Raw genomic sequence first — 15,654 nt, 5'->3', positions numbered from 1 at the left:
CAGTTGTGTCTCTCTTCTGTTCTCCCTGCAGAGGACGCTTGCGACTCCGCAGCAATTAATTTACATGCTGCGGCTCGGAGAGTCACACCACAGGTCATAGTTTGCTGCTGAAAAAACAAGCACAAAAAGCACAGGATTTCTAGAAATCCCATCCACTATGCATGTACAGTACATCGCAGCGTGTTGGACGCAGCTGCATCCAAAACACTGTGAAAACTGATCATGGGCACTTACCCTAAAGGGGGCTTTACACGCAACGACATCGCTAACGAGATGTCGTTGGGGTCACGGAATTTGTGATGCACATCCGGCCTTGTTAGCGATGTCATTGTGTGGGACACATACAAGCGACCGCTAACGATCAAAAATATTCACCTAATCGTTGATCGTTGACACGTCGTTCAAATCCCAAATATCGTTGATGGTGCTGGACGCAGGTTGTTCGTCGTTCCTGAGGCAGCACACATCGCTACGTGTGACACCCCAGCAACGACGAACAACACCGTACCTGCGTCCTCCAGCAACGAGGTGGGCGTGACTTACATGCGGCTGCTCTCCGCCCCTCCGCTTCTATTGGACGCCTGCCGTGTGACGTCACTGTGACGGCGCACAAATCTTCCCCTTAAAAAAGAGGTTGTTCGCCACACACAGCGACGTCGCTAGGAAGGTAAGTACATATTACGCGTCCTAGCGATATTGTGCGCCACGGGCAGCAATTTGCCCGTGACGCACAAGCGACGGGTGCGGGTGCTTTCACGAGCGACATCGCTAGCGATGTCGCTGCGTGTAAAGCAGCCTTTAGAGTTGACATTATCCAGACATAATTGTACAATAGGTACAGGGCTGAGCAATGTGACCTGCATCTCTCTTTTGAACCCCATGTTGTTTGCTGTTTGGAGTAGAGATGCAGTTACACATGTGCGTCTCCCTCTGTTAATCTGCATTGGGAATTCCAAGCATTGCAGTGCATTTGTGTGATGCCCTGGCAAAACCAGGTAGTCACAAATAGGCCTCTGCATTACACCATTCCCTCACTAGGAAACACACAGCCAACCAGAAAACCTAGTCACCCCCCCTTAGGAAAAGATACACACCAGTGGGCGTGACCAGGCGGTTGGGACACGCCCACCCAGGGGTCCAGACAGCTTGGGGCGGGAAAAACAGTTAGTTAAAGGGAACCTGTCATCAGAAATTTGGCTTTCAACCTAAATGTTTCCCCCTCTGCAGCTCCTGGGCTGCATTCTAATAAGGTTTCTATACTTTTTGTGCCCCCTTTTAAACCAAAATAAATACTTTATAAAGTTATACCTTTTGGTATGAAAATCTTGTAAATTATCCATGGGGGCGGACCGTCTGGTGTTTGTTGCTGTCCCTTACGCCGTCCCCCCACGCTCCAAATCATCCCTCAGGACACCGCCCACTGCGCCCGAGGTCCCATGCACGCCAGGACACCTGGTGACGTGGTCGCAGGCACGAGAGTATGGGCGGCGCTGTGATTGCATCGCAAGTGCCCGCCCATACTCTCGTGGCCGCGCTCTCCCCTCTGTACGTCGTTCAGATCCTCTCCGCTTCTCCTGTGGTGGCCTGCTCCGCTCCTCCCATCTATTTCCTGCTGCAGGGTACGTTGGGAAGGAAGTGACGTCTGGTCATTTGGCCGGCGCAGAACGCTGAAGGAAGAAGGGAAAGTGCGGTCACGAGGTTATGGGCGGCACTTGCTGATGACACTCACAGCACCGCCCATAACCTCGTGCCTGCGCAAAACATCACCAGCGGTCACACATGCACGCAGTGCACAGTCCCGCTACAGTCGCACAGCGCATGCGCGGGACCCCGGGCGCCCAGGGGCGGCGTCCTGAGGTTTGAAATGCAGCGTTGGGGGGCTGCGTAAATCGGCAGGAGTACAGTAACGGACACCAGGCAGCCCGCCCCATGGATAATTTACGAAATTTACATACGAAAAGGTACAACTTTATAAAGTGTTTATTTTGGTATAAAAGGGGCCAGAAAAACTAGAGGAACCTTGCTAGAATGCAGCCCAGGAGCTGCAGAAGGGGGAACTTTTAGGTTTATAGCTACATTTCTGATGACAGGTTCCCTTTAAGCTTTGAAGCTCAGTTTGGAGAGGGGTGTGGGCTGGAGCTAAGTGTAGCTCCAGCAGGGAAGTTCAAGTTGAACGATACCAGGGTCGGAGCCCTGGTGCCACTGGCTAGGAGGCAGACGGTGGTCTCCGTCAGCAGGAGACGGGAAGACTGCTCGGCAGAACTGAGGTGGACCGGGAAAGGGTTGTAGCCCGCCGATACCGACACGGGGAACCGACCCGGAAACCATAGCACAAAAGGGGGTTACTCGGACCCTGAAGCCAGAAACCGGAACCAAGCGGACTGGTTAATTAACCGATTTGAGGCCAGGACTAGAGGTCCTGTCCCACCCAAAGTCCCTCATAGAAGACAACAGCCCACCGATTAGGGATAAGAGGTCACCGCCAGGGCCCATAGATCCCACGGGCCAGCGTCTGCGGGCACGGCTCCTTAGGCCACATCCAGCCGGGAGCGGACTCTTGAGTTTCACACTAGGAAAGTCCACCTTACACAAAGCAGTGCAGGAAAAGGATAGAGACCACCAGCCGGATGGGGGACCCGAACGCAACCGGCTGCGGCACCGGCCACCATCACCTCACCTTGGTTTACCAGAGACTTGTGTGTTTTACTAACAGTGAGTACACCAGCACCCCCCCCTGCGGTCGCCATCCCCTGCACAGAGCCACTGGGCCCCGGGGCCCAGAATCCCTGCCCACCTAGAGGTTAACATCTTGCTGCATAACATCTCCCCCGGGTGCCCCATAACAGCAGCGGTGGTGTCCCACCTCACCACACACTGTGGGTAGCGTCACGAACTTACTACGGCCTAGCCGGAACATATACGTCCCACCCATTTATTCGGCGTGTCCGCGAGACCCCCGGGTCCGGAGACCCTCGAGCCACCACTCCTGAAGGCCCGGACCCGAGCAGCGCCGGCTGCTGGCACGGGGGTGGCACATGTGCACTATGTAACTTTAATAACTCTCATACTAATGAATGAAGAAAACAATGTATGTTTGGTTAGCTCTCCTCTGACAGCGGGAAGCGACTTTGCCCCATTCTTAAGTTAGATGAGGGTTTAGGGCTAAATTTACATGTATCAGATATTTATGGAACATCTGTATCAGCAGAGACCACAGCTTGCTCTGATCACTGTTTAGTCATTTAAAAGCCTTTGTCAATCACTGATTTGATTCCAGTTAATTTTAATCCAATACTAACTACCACAGTTTTAATGTAAAAAAAAATGGTACCCCAGTTTCTAAAAAGATGTTATATTAAGTTAATATAAACAAATATTTCAACTTAGTTAGAAAAAAAGATTTTTAGGTGCCAAATATTATAGACCACACATGCTGATCTTGATAGATGGACTGGAGTCAGAGCCTTCACATCTCTTCATGAATCAGGAGGGCCAGACGAGTGGCATACACCTGAGTGCACCTCGCCACAAATCCTACTCCAGTCCTTGTGGAGTAAGATTTGTAGTGTAGCGTTTGTCACCACTTGTCAAGAATTTGACCAGTAGTGGTCGCTATGCTCCATCCCGGTTCCACCCACTTTGCCGTTGCTGGGCAAAAAGGTGTGAGAACACCAAATAGTGCATCATTTTAGAACTGTCGCCAGTTGCACCACAACTATGCGACTTTTCAGAGGTTCTCATGTCATAATAATGTTGTAAAGACTGTGATGATGAATGGGTCCTGTTGTTTCCACATTTTTTTAATTTATTTTTTCATCAATTTATTCACAAATATTACAAAAGCAAAACCGGTATATAATGATTCATTTTATATTCACTATATAATCATTCATTTATATGCACTCAACACACCAGTATTGTGTTTCATCATACCGACCTGCAGACTGAAGCCTAGGTGTCATTTTTACTGCATGGTGGTACCGGAATTGCATTTTTGTATATACAGTGCCTTGCAAAAGTATTCGGCCCCCTTGAATTTTTCAGCCTTTTCCCACATTTTAGGCTTCAAACATAAAGATAAAAATGTTAATGTTATGTTGTGAAGAATCATCAACAAGTGGGACACAATTGTGAAGTTGAACGAAATTTATTGCTTATTTTAAACGTTTTAAAAAAAATAAATAACTGAAAAGTGGAGTGTGTAATATTATTCGTCCCCTTTAAGTTAATACTTTGTAGCGCCACCTTTTGCTGTGATTACAGCTGCAGTCGCTTGTGGTATGTGTCTATCAGTTTTGCACATCGAGAGATTGAAATTCTTGCCCATTCTTCCTTTGCAAACAGCTGGAGCTGAGAGGTTGGATGGAGAGCGTTTGCGAACAGCAGTTTTCAGCTTTTTCCACAAATTCTCGATTGGATTCAGGTCTGGACTGTGACTTGGTCATTTTAAGACCTGGATACGTTTATTTGTGAACCATTCCATTGTAGATTTTGCTTTATGTTTGAGATCATTGTCTTGTTGGAAGACATATCTCCGCCCCAGTCTTAGGTCTTTTGCAGACTCCAACCGGTTTTCTTCAAGATTGGTCCTGTATTTGGCTCCATCCATCGTCTCATTAATTTTAACCATTATCCCTGTCCCTGCTGAAGAAAAGCAGGCCCAAACCATGATGCTGCCACCACCATGTTTGACAGTGGGGATGGTGTGTTCAGGGTGATGAGCTGTGTTGCTTTTATGCCAAACATATCGTTGGGCATTGTGCCCAAATAGTTCGATTTTGGTTTCATCTGACCAGAGCACCTTCTTTCACATGTTTGGTGTGTCTCACAGGTGACTTGTGGCAAACTTTAAACAACTCTTTTTTATGGATATCTTGGAGAAATGGCTTTCTCCTTGCCACTCTTCCATAAAGGCCAGATTTGTGCAGTGTACGTCTGATTGTTGTCCTATAGAGAGATTCTCCCACCTCAGCTGTAGATCTCTGCAGTTCATTCAGAGTGATCATGGGCCTCTTGGCTGCATCTCTGATCAGTCTTCTCGTTGTTTGAGATGAAAGTTTGGATGGACGGCCGGGTCTTGGTAGATTTGCAGTGGTATGATACTCCTTCAATTTCAATATGATCGCTTGCACAGTGCTTCTTGGGATGTTTAAAGTTTTGGAAATCTTTTTGTAACCAAATTCGTCTTTAAACTTCTCCACAACAGTATCACGGACCTACCTGTTGTGTTCCTTGGTCTTCATGATGCTCTCTGTGCTTTAAACAGAACACTGAGACTATCACAAAGCAGGTGCATTTATACGGAGACTTGATTACACACAGGTGGCTTATATGTATCATCATCAGTCATTTAGGACATCATTGGATCATTCAGAGATCCTCAATGAACTTCTGGAGCGAGTTTGCTGCACTGAAAGTAAAGGGGATGAATAATATTGCATGCCACAGTTTTCAGTTTATTCTTTTTTACAAAAGTTTAAAATAAGCAATAAATATCGTTCAACTTCACAATTATATCCCACTTGTTGTTGATTCTTAACCATAACATTAAAATTATTATCTTTTATGTTTGAAGCCTGAAATGTGGGAAAAGGTTGAAAAATTCAAGGGGGGCGAATACTTTCGCAAGGCACTGTATATTGTTGATTTTTGTATTAATTTTCAGTCATTTACATTGTAAATGAAACGCCTTGTAAAAATATAACTCGACCAGCGAAAACATACAAAGAAAAAAAAAACACAAGTCATCACAGATTTGAAGTAGCAATACAATAATAAAGTTGTGGCTTTTGAAAGATAAGAATTGGAGGCGGTGGGAAGGGGGGGGTGGCCTAGGCCTTTTTAAAGGGTTAAATGTGATGAGCATCAGTACTGCATTAAAGAAATCTGACCATCCATGTGTGTCATTGTCACTTTTTAGACTATGGGACGATCTTCCGCATTCTGTCACCGAGTGGACTGGTCGAGAAAACGGATGCCGTGAGTATAGAGCGAACGCTCGTTAGCTCCGAGATGTGATGCAGATTGTTTAAGCCCCAATGTTTCGCTTCGATAGAAAGCGACATTAATGCAAAGAATGAGACTGTGCTCTTAGGAGTGGATGTGATGAACTGTAACAATGGCCTATTAATACTGCAGCAATGGTCAGAGGTGATACATGAACCGCAGCAGGAAAGAAGAAAAAACATCAAGAAAACAAATGCTAAAAACTAACCACATCCCATAATCTCTTCAATGCAAACGTGTATACGCACAATAAGCACCCGGTATTACATTAATTTGTGTTTTCCAATCACAGAGAATGCCAAAAACTCATATGCAAATAGAAATGTGTACTGCCATATGGTAATGTAATAAATATTACAGTGCCCTCTGGGGCCAAAGTCATTTTACATCTTTGTTGCCAAAGGGGCTGCTCGTTTGTCACATAGGGATACCTTAAAAATCTCTCATATAACCAAAAGTAAAACAAGCCTATCGTCGTCACAATTAAGGACAAGAATCACATATTGCGCTGTATATAGTGTGCGCCCTTCCAGTATTCGTATATGACTGCTCTGCATCTACATCACTATAAAGGTATTAAACGCTGTCAAGAATTAGTTTATTTCATTATTCGTTGTGATCATCCTACTTTTCCTTCAAAGATCATTTTACTAGTTACATATTTTTTTTTTATTTATTATTTTTTTTTTTTTGCATCATGGACTATATAGTGACCAGGCCAGAATGGGTCTTGAGGACCAACTATTTTATTTATTTTATTTTATTTTTTTTTTATTTTCGCCTCTGCTCTTTTTAGCAGCTATATTTTTTTTGACATATATAATAAAATGTTTACAAAAAATGGGAGGGGTGTACTCCATTTATTTTTTTTTTGGATATACTGTATCTTTTCATGGGACAACACTGAAGATATGACACATTTGATACAATATAAAGTAGTCCGTGTACAGTTTGAGTGTAAATTTAGTATTATCTAATTAACTCAACACACAGCCATTAATGTCTAAACCACTTGCAACAAAAGTGAGTACACCCCTAAGTGAAAATGGTCAAATTTTGCCCAAAGTGTCAATATTTGTGTGACCACCGTTATCTCCCAGCACTGCCTTAATTCTCTTGACCAGAGCTTACCAGCTTACCAGAGCTTCACAGGAGCCACTGGATCTTCTTCCATCCTTCATGATGACATCACGGAGCTGATGGATGATAGACACCTTGTGATCCTTCACCTTCAATTTGAGGAGGCCCCACAGATGATCAAGAGGGATTAGGTCTGAACACATGATGGCCAGTCCAGCACCTTTAGGCTATGTGCGCATGTTGCGTTCTGTACCTTGCAGAAATGAACGCATCCTCTGGCAGAATTGTCATTGTCAAATTTGTCTTTGACCACATACAGTTAGGTCCAGAAATATTTGGACAGTGACACAATTTTCGCGAGTTGGGCTCTGCATGCCACCACATTGGATTTGAAATGAAACCTCTACAACAGAATTCAAGTGCAGATTGTAACGTTTAATTTGAAGGTTTGAACAAAAATATCTGATAGAAATTGTAGGAATTGTACACATTTCTTTACAAACACTCCACATTTTAGGAGGTCAAAAGTAATTGGACAAATAAACCAAACCCAAACAAAATATTTTTATTTTCAATATTTTGTTGCGAATCCTTTGGAGGCAATCACTGCCTTAAGTCTGGAACCCATGGACATCACCAAACGCTGGGTTTCCTCCTTCTTAATGCTTTGCCAGGCCTTTACAGCCGCAGCCTTCAGGTCTTGCTTGTTTGTAGGTCTTTCCGTCTTAAGTCTGGATTTGAGCAAGTGAAATGCATGCTCAATTGGGTTAAGATCTGGTGATTGACTTGGCCATTGCAGAATGATCCACTTTTTTGCACTCATGAACTCCTGGGTAGCTTTGCCTGTATGCTTGGGGTCATTGTCCATCTGTACTATGAAGCGCCGTCCGATCAACTTTGCGGCATTTGGCTGAATCTGGGCTGAAAGTATATCCCGGTACACTTCAGAATTCATCCGGCTACTCTTGTCTGCTGTTATGTCATCAATAAACACAAGTGACCCAGTGCCATAGAAAGCCATGCATGCCCATGCCATCACGTTGCCTCCACCATGTTTTACAGAGGATGTGGTGTGCCTTGGATCATGTGCCGTTCCCTTTCTTCTCCAAACTTTTTTCTTCCCATCATTCTGGTACAGGTTGATCTTTGTCTCATCTGTCCATAGAATACTTTTCCAGAACTGAGCTGGCTTCATGAGGTGTTTTTCAGCAAATATAACTCTGGCCTGTCTATTTTTGGAATTGATGAATGGTTTGCATCTAGATGTGAACCCTTTGTATTTACTTTCATGGAGTCTTCTCTTTACTGTTGACTTAGAGACAGATACACCTACTTCACTGAGAGTGTTCTGGACTTCAGTTGATGTTGTGAACGGGTTCTTCTTCACCAAAGAAAGTATGCGGCGATCATCCACCACTGTTGTCATCCGTGGACGCCCAGGCCATTTGAGTTCCCAAGCTCACCAGTCATTTCCTTTTTTCTCAGAATGTACCCGACTGTTGATTTTGCTACTCCAAGCATGTCTGCTATCTCTCTGATGGATTTTTTCTTTTTTTTTCAGCCTCAGGATGTTCTGCTTCACCTCAATTGAGAGTTCCTTAGACCGCATGTTGTCTGGTCACAGCAACAGCTTCCAAATGCAAAACTACACACCTGTAATCAACCCCAGACCTTTTAACTACTTCATTGATTACCGGTTAACGAGGGAGACGCCTTCAGAGTTAATTGCAGCCCTTAGAGTCCCTTGTCCAATTACTTTTGGTCCCTTGAAAAAGAGGAGGCTATGCATTGCAGAGCTATGATTCCTAAACCCTTTCTCCGATTTGGATGTGAAAATTCTCATATTGCAGCTGGGAGTGTGCACTTTCAGCCCATATTATATATATAATTGTATTTCTGAACATGTTTTTGTAAACAGCTAAAATAACAAAACTTGTGTCACTGTGCAAATATTTCTGGACCTAACTGTAAAATAGATCACACATCAGTTACCATTCGTATGTCATGTTATGAGTTTTTCAAGGATGCATTACAATTCTAAAGATAGGAAACTGTAGTTGGCCTATAGATATTAAATATCCACATAAACAAATGGACACAGATGTACAAAATGGACATGCAGATTGCATATGAAGGTTAAAAAAAGGACACCAGTGACAGGCGAATAACAATATAGATAAAAAATTGTGCATTTTTTCAAGATGAAAAACTGATAATTTTGAAGATACTCATGTGAACCTGGCGTAACAACGGACATGGCTAACTTCTATATTCAGAAAATACATAATTACCAGCTCCATCGATTGTATCTATAACTGGGATAAAAAAACCTAGCTACAACTATGGTCCAAAGGAGGTGCAAACCACAGATCCACCATGACTGTGGCAGCCTGTAACGCCTATTAGAAATAATCTCAATACATTCCTATACTTTTCATTGTTTAGCCAAGGTTCCGTTCTTTACTAACTAGAATTGTGCAGTAGACTTCTGACCATCAGGGGTGAGTGTATGGCCTGATCGTACAACATACAATACCTACTTGGTGAACACATCCCAAATTACCTGTCACCACTTTCCTTTCTAAAGGCCGCTTTACACGCTGCGACATCGCTCAAGCGATCTGATTGGGGTCACGGAATTTGTGACGCACATCCGGCCGCTTTAGCGATGTCTTTGCGTGTGACACATATGAGCCATTTTGAATCGTCGCAAAAACGGTCAAAATCGCTCATCGGTGACATGTCCCCCTTATTCTCGAATATTGCTGCTGCTCGGTGTACGAAGTAGTTCGTCGCTCCTGCAGCAGCACACATCGCTATGTGTGACACCGCAGGAATGAGGAACCTTACCTTACCGGCGGCCGCCCGCAATGAGGAAGGAAGGAGGTGGGCGGGATGTTCCGGCCGCTCATCTCCGCCCCTCCGCTTCTATTGGACGGCGGTTCGGTGACGCTGCTGTGATGTCGCTGTGACACTAAACGAACCGCCCCCTTAGAAAGGAGGCGGTTCACCGGTCACAGCAACGTCGGTAGGCAGGTAAGTAGTGTGACGGGTCCGCGCAATGTTGTGCGCCACGGGCAGCGATTTGCCCGTGTTGCACAACCGATGGGGGCGGGTGCGCACGCTAGCAATATCGGTCACAATATCGCAGCGTGTAAAGCGGCCTTTAGTCTGCATGTGCACGTCGCCATATTTTTTTTTTTTTGTCTCTTTTTAAACTGCACAGTGATAAACTGCATGCTTTTGCTTCCCCAGCAAAGTCTATGTGAAATCTGAATTTCCATGCGCAGATTGCAGTTTTTTTGTCAGCGTTTTATTTGGCAATTATTTGTCAAAATCTTTGACAAAAAAGAAGCAGCATGTTTATTCTTTTTGCATTTTTGTCACGTTTTGTCACCCATTGAATTCAATGAGGGGATGAAAAACGGATGTTAAAACGCATGGTGTCAATTTGGTTGTGTTTTGTATGCTTTGTACATCCGGCTTTGTCACCAAAAACGCAAGTCATTAACATTGCTCCTTTTGAAATATATCACTTCTAGAGTCTTTCTCCCCCCCACTTCTTACTCACTGATCACCGGCGTAGCTGTCACACTGCTTCAGTGGCCTCTACTGCTTCTGTCGGGGCCACTCATTAGGCTTATACATATTCAGTGCTGCCACTCATTAGGCTCATACAGATTCACTGCTTCCCTCGCCCACTAGTGTCTCTGTGTTTGTTTGCAGTTAGACGCGCCCCCACACTGAGGGACAGCTGTTTGACTGCAACCAAGCACAGCCGCCGTTGAGCAGGTCTATATTGTACAGTTAAATAAATAATTAAAAAAAATACATTGTGCAGTCCTGTCAATTTTTGATACCCAGCCAAGATAAAGCCTCACACCTGAGGACTGGTATTGTCAGGCTGGGGAGACTCACGTTTTTGGGAGCCCCCCAGCCTAAAAATATCTCCCAGCAGCCTCCTGGCATTGCTGCATCCATTAGATCCAACAGTCCCGGGACTTTACTTGGCTCTTCCCAATTACCCCGGTGTGGTGACAATCAGGGTAATAAGGAGTTAATGGCAGCCCATAGCTGCCACTAAGGCCTAGGTTAGTGATGGCAGGCGTCTGAGACACCCCGCATTACTAATCTGTAAGTGAAAGTAAATAAATACGAAGTCCCAAAAAATTCTTTAATTGAAATAAAAGACAAAAACGGGAAGAGCCGGGCCCAGCGCCAGAATGGGCGCATCTTATGGATGCACCACTTCTGGGGCGGCTGTGGGCTGCTATTGTTAGGCTGGAAAGGGACAAATAACGATGACCCTTCCCACCCTAATAATAGCCCCCCAGTTGTTTACTGTTCCTTGGCTGGTTTTAGAAAAAAGGGCGGACTCCACGTCATTTAAAAAAAAAAAAAAAAAAAAGCGTGGGATTACCTATATTTAAAATAACCAGCCAAGATACAGCAGACAGCTGAGGGTTGCGGCCTGCAGCTGTTCCTGTGCTGGATACGAAAAATGAGGGAGACCCCTCATTTTTTTTTTTTTATCAAAAAATTAAAAAAACAGCTGGCCAAGCTGTCCCTCTATCGAGCTATGCTGTTCTTTCTTTCTATTCTATATGTTCTTTCTATCTATTCTTTCTATCTATTCTAGCTATCTGTCAAGTATCATATCATATCATATTTTTTTTTTTATCCTTTAAAATACGCATTAACAAAATCACGACAAAATTGCGGCAAAAAACTGATGCGTTTGTAACCATTTTTTCGTCAAACGCAGTGTTTACAGTAGTCAAAGTCTACCAGAGGGTGCAGTTTTGTTGTTTGAGTCTTAGGCCCCTTTCACACATCAGTTTTTTGCCATCAGTCATAATCCGTTTTGTGACGGATCCGTTGCAGATTGTGTAAAAACTGATGCGACGGATGACTGAAAAGGCCAAAGGTTATTTCCTATGGAAAACCTATATGATACCGTTTTGGACGAGAGAGGGAGAGACGAGAGACTAGAGCGAGAGAGAGAGACGAGAGGGAGAAACTAGAGAGAGGATGACGAGGAGAGAGGACGAGAGACACGAGAGACGAGCGAGAGAGTCTAGAGGGAGGATGACGAGAGGGAGAGACTAGAGAGAGGACGACGAGAGGGAGAGACTAGAGCGAGGACGACGAAAGAGACGAGAGGGAGAGACGAGAGGGAGAGAATAGAGGACGACAAGCGCGCGAGAGAGAGAGGACGACAAGAGAGAGAGAAAGAGACAGACTTTTTTTTTTTTTTTTCTGATCAGAAATTAATTTAAACCACATCTGAGCATGCTTGGTTATAACAAAAACGGAATCCGTCAACGGAGCCATCATTTGACGGATGACTATGGATCCTGCGCCCATAGGCTTCCATTACAACAGACGGCGACGGCTCCGTCACTGTCTGTTTTTTTTCGACACAAACAAAAAACGTTACTATGGACATTGTCTCCGTCACATTTGACGACGGATCCGTTGTACGATGGATGTAACGTGAAGCCATCTGTTGCTAATACAAGTCAATGAGAAAAAAAACGGATTCAGCGCTGGATCTGTTTTTTCACAATTTGACGGATTGTGACTGATGGCAAAAAACGGATGTGTGAAAGGGGCCTTATACAAATAAAAAGCTGCTTTTTGGAAGCGGCTCTTTTACTGCCAAGAGAGCAGGTTTTGCTGTAGCAAGAAAACAATACATGAACATACCCTCAATGTAGTTTTGTAGTGCTCCGCAGCCTGCGGTGTCGTGGGGAACGTGGCAATCCTGCACACATTTGGCCCAATTGTGAGAGGAGCACGCACTGTATTGTAATGTTCTCTTGATTCTATGCGGTTCCTTAATGTTTTTTTTTTCTTAAACCACATACCAATCTTCAAATCAAAACTATTTCAGGCAGAATGTTATTAAAAATTGCATGTTTTTCTTGGTTTCTTAGCTGAAGTAATAAAGTTAATAAAATTTTATATATTAAAAAAACATAACAATACCTCGAACCAGAAATAAAAATGAAATTTCCTGATTTTTCTTCAACTATTCTGTTCTTTAGAGAGGGTAAAGGGCAGTGACCCGGTTTATAATGTACAACTGTTTCTTTTCATGTCCTATATTTCCGTACACCTACTAAATCTCAAATCTGTTTTATGCATCTGCAGAGGAACTAGCCAAGTTCATGGCTGAAGTTTCCATATTGAGGTACACGGACAAGCCAAATTATGCAGCCCTGAAGAGAATCCTTCTGAAGGCTCTGGACTCAATGGGAACAAGTCTTAGTTCTCCGCTGATTAGTTCAGATGTACGATCCATGCAGAAACCTTCTACAGGAACTAGGAAAAAGGTACATAAATATCTTTGTGCGCTGTAGTGCTGATGTGGAAGGTTGAATGTCTGCTCGTCTCAGTGCATGTTATTTTATACAATAGATATCTGCAGCACCTCATTTTGTACTGTACTTGCATTGATGTGCTGGGATACGAGGCTGCGTCCGAGCACCGCGGCGCCTAAAGGCTACTTTACACGCAGCTTGTGAAAGCACCCGCCCCCGTCGTTTTGTGTGTCACGGGCAAATCGCTGCCCATGGCATACAAAATCGCTAGCACCCATCACACATACTTACCTGCCTAACGACGTCGCTGTGGGCGGCGAACAGCCTCTTTTCTAGAGGCGGTTTGTGCGGGGTCACAGCGACGTCACACGGCAGGCGTCCAATAGAAGCGGAGGGGCGGAGAGCAGCCGCATGAAAGTCACGCCCACCTCGTTGCCGGAGGACGCAGGTACGGTGCTGTTCGTCGTTCCTGGGGTGTCACGCGTAGCGATGTGTGCTGCCTCAGGAACGACGAACAACCTGCGTCCAGCACCAGCAACGATATTTTGGAAATGGACGACGTGTCAACAATCAATGATTTGGTAAGTATTTTGCATCATTAGCGGTCGCTCGTACGTGTCACATGCAACGATGTCACTAACAAGACCGGATGTGCGTCATGAATTCTGTGACCCCAACGACCTCTCATTAGCGATGTCGTTGCGTGTAAAGCGGCTTTTAGACTAGTGATTGGTCGACCGCGCAACACTTGACTCCACTGATCAACATCCAGTGACATTCTTGTGCTGTATGTACGCTTTTCGTTAAAACAGATGAGTATACCTGTGGCAGAAGGGTACACAATAGAGTTACAATGATGTAATAAAGAACTAGGGCTAAAAGTTTAAATCTTAATGGATGAAGTGGAATGAAAGCACCATACAGGCGGTTTTTGTTTTTTATTTCACTGCTGGAGTGGTGCTTTTAAATTTAAGTTCTCTTTCCCATTTCTTTTACTCACCTTAAGGCCCCTTTCACACATCAGTATTTTGCATCAGTGTTTCATCAGTCTTTGGATGCCAAAACCAGAAGTGGAACTTACAAAGGAGAACTATAAGGCTATGTGCGTACGTTGAGTAGTGTCCATGCTGAAAAATCAGCAGCGATTTGGCAGCACATGTGCGCTTCAAATCGCTGCAGAAACACTGCGTAATGGATTCAGTGTGTCTGCAGAATAGATGTCGATTTCATGCGCTCGGGATGCTGCATAGACAAAGTGGGAGCAGCATCCAAAGCACACAAAATAAGTGACATGTTGCTTTTTTGAGCGCAGCGATTTGGATCAAAATTTCAGCATACAAATCGCTGCGCTCTCAAACGCAACGTGCGGATGGATTATGCACAATCTGTATAGATTGTGCTGGGGACACAGGACGCGTACGTTTACGTTGCAGTACAATATGCAGCGTAAACGCATGAAATTACGCAACATGCGCACATAGCCTTAGGCCGGTTTCAGACATCCGTGTTTAATCAGGTACAAGTCACACACATGGTTATGGTCATACGTTTGTCACGCGTATGTCACACGTGTGACATCCTTGTTTGCATACGTGTCACACGTAGCAGAGAAAACGTGTCTTTTAAATAAAAAGATTTTCTATATTCACCTGTATCCAGCGATGCTGTCTTTGGCTCTGCTGCCTCCCGCTCCTGACCCCTGCTCATTATATTCGCTGAATTTTCACTCAACTGAGAAGCTGGAGCATCGTGATGACAGCGCAGGGTACAGCACCACCGAGGACAGCATCGCGGGACAGGTATGTATTCAGCTAGAAAAAAAAAGTGTGTGTGCAGTGATATCCAGGAGGTCATTGGAGTTCCCACTGAACTCTGATGACATCCTGATGACACCCCGCTACAGCGGGTGTCAGGACGGTAACTTCATGGTTCATCAGAGCTTATTGGGAACTCTGAGTCCCTGATGTTGTCCCCGCGATGATCAGGCTTCCAGGTCCTCTACATACATACATACATACATACATACATACATACATACATACATACATACATACATACATACATACATACATACATACATACACACATACACACATACACACATACACACATACACACATACACACATACACACACACACACACACACACACACACATACATACACTGAGCTCATATACACACATAGCAGACACACACGTCTAAACACACACACACACACACACACACACTGCTGGATACTT

At 44.5% G+C, this 15,654-nt stretch overlaps 1 protein-coding gene across 2 annotated transcripts in view; it reads left to right on the top strand.

Annotated features, from left to right (window-relative positions):
- Positions 1–15,654, top strand: part of VRK2 (VRK serine/threonine kinase 2) — a 148,222-nt gene that overhangs the window by 102,162 nt on the left and 30,406 nt on the right. For both annotated transcript variants that reach the window (XM_075339369.1, XM_075339368.1), the window contains exons 10-11: positions 5,921–5,979; positions 13,243–13,424. In XM_075339369.1, coding sequence (XP_075195484.1) covers positions 5,921–5,979; positions 13,243–13,424 — 241 coding nt within the window. The remainder of the gene's footprint in view (positions 1–5,920; positions 5,980–13,242; positions 13,425–15,654) is intronic.

This window comes from Anomaloglossus baeobatrachus, chromosome 3 (genome assembly GCF_048569485.1).
Source record: "Anomaloglossus baeobatrachus isolate aAnoBae1 chromosome 3, aAnoBae1.hap1, whole genome shotgun sequence".
Lineage (NCBI taxonomy): Eukaryota > Metazoa > Chordata > Amphibia > Anura > Aromobatidae > Anomaloglossus > Anomaloglossus baeobatrachus.
The sequence above is the reverse complement of the archived record's forward strand: the minus strand, read 5'-3'. Positions and strand labels throughout refer to the sequence as shown.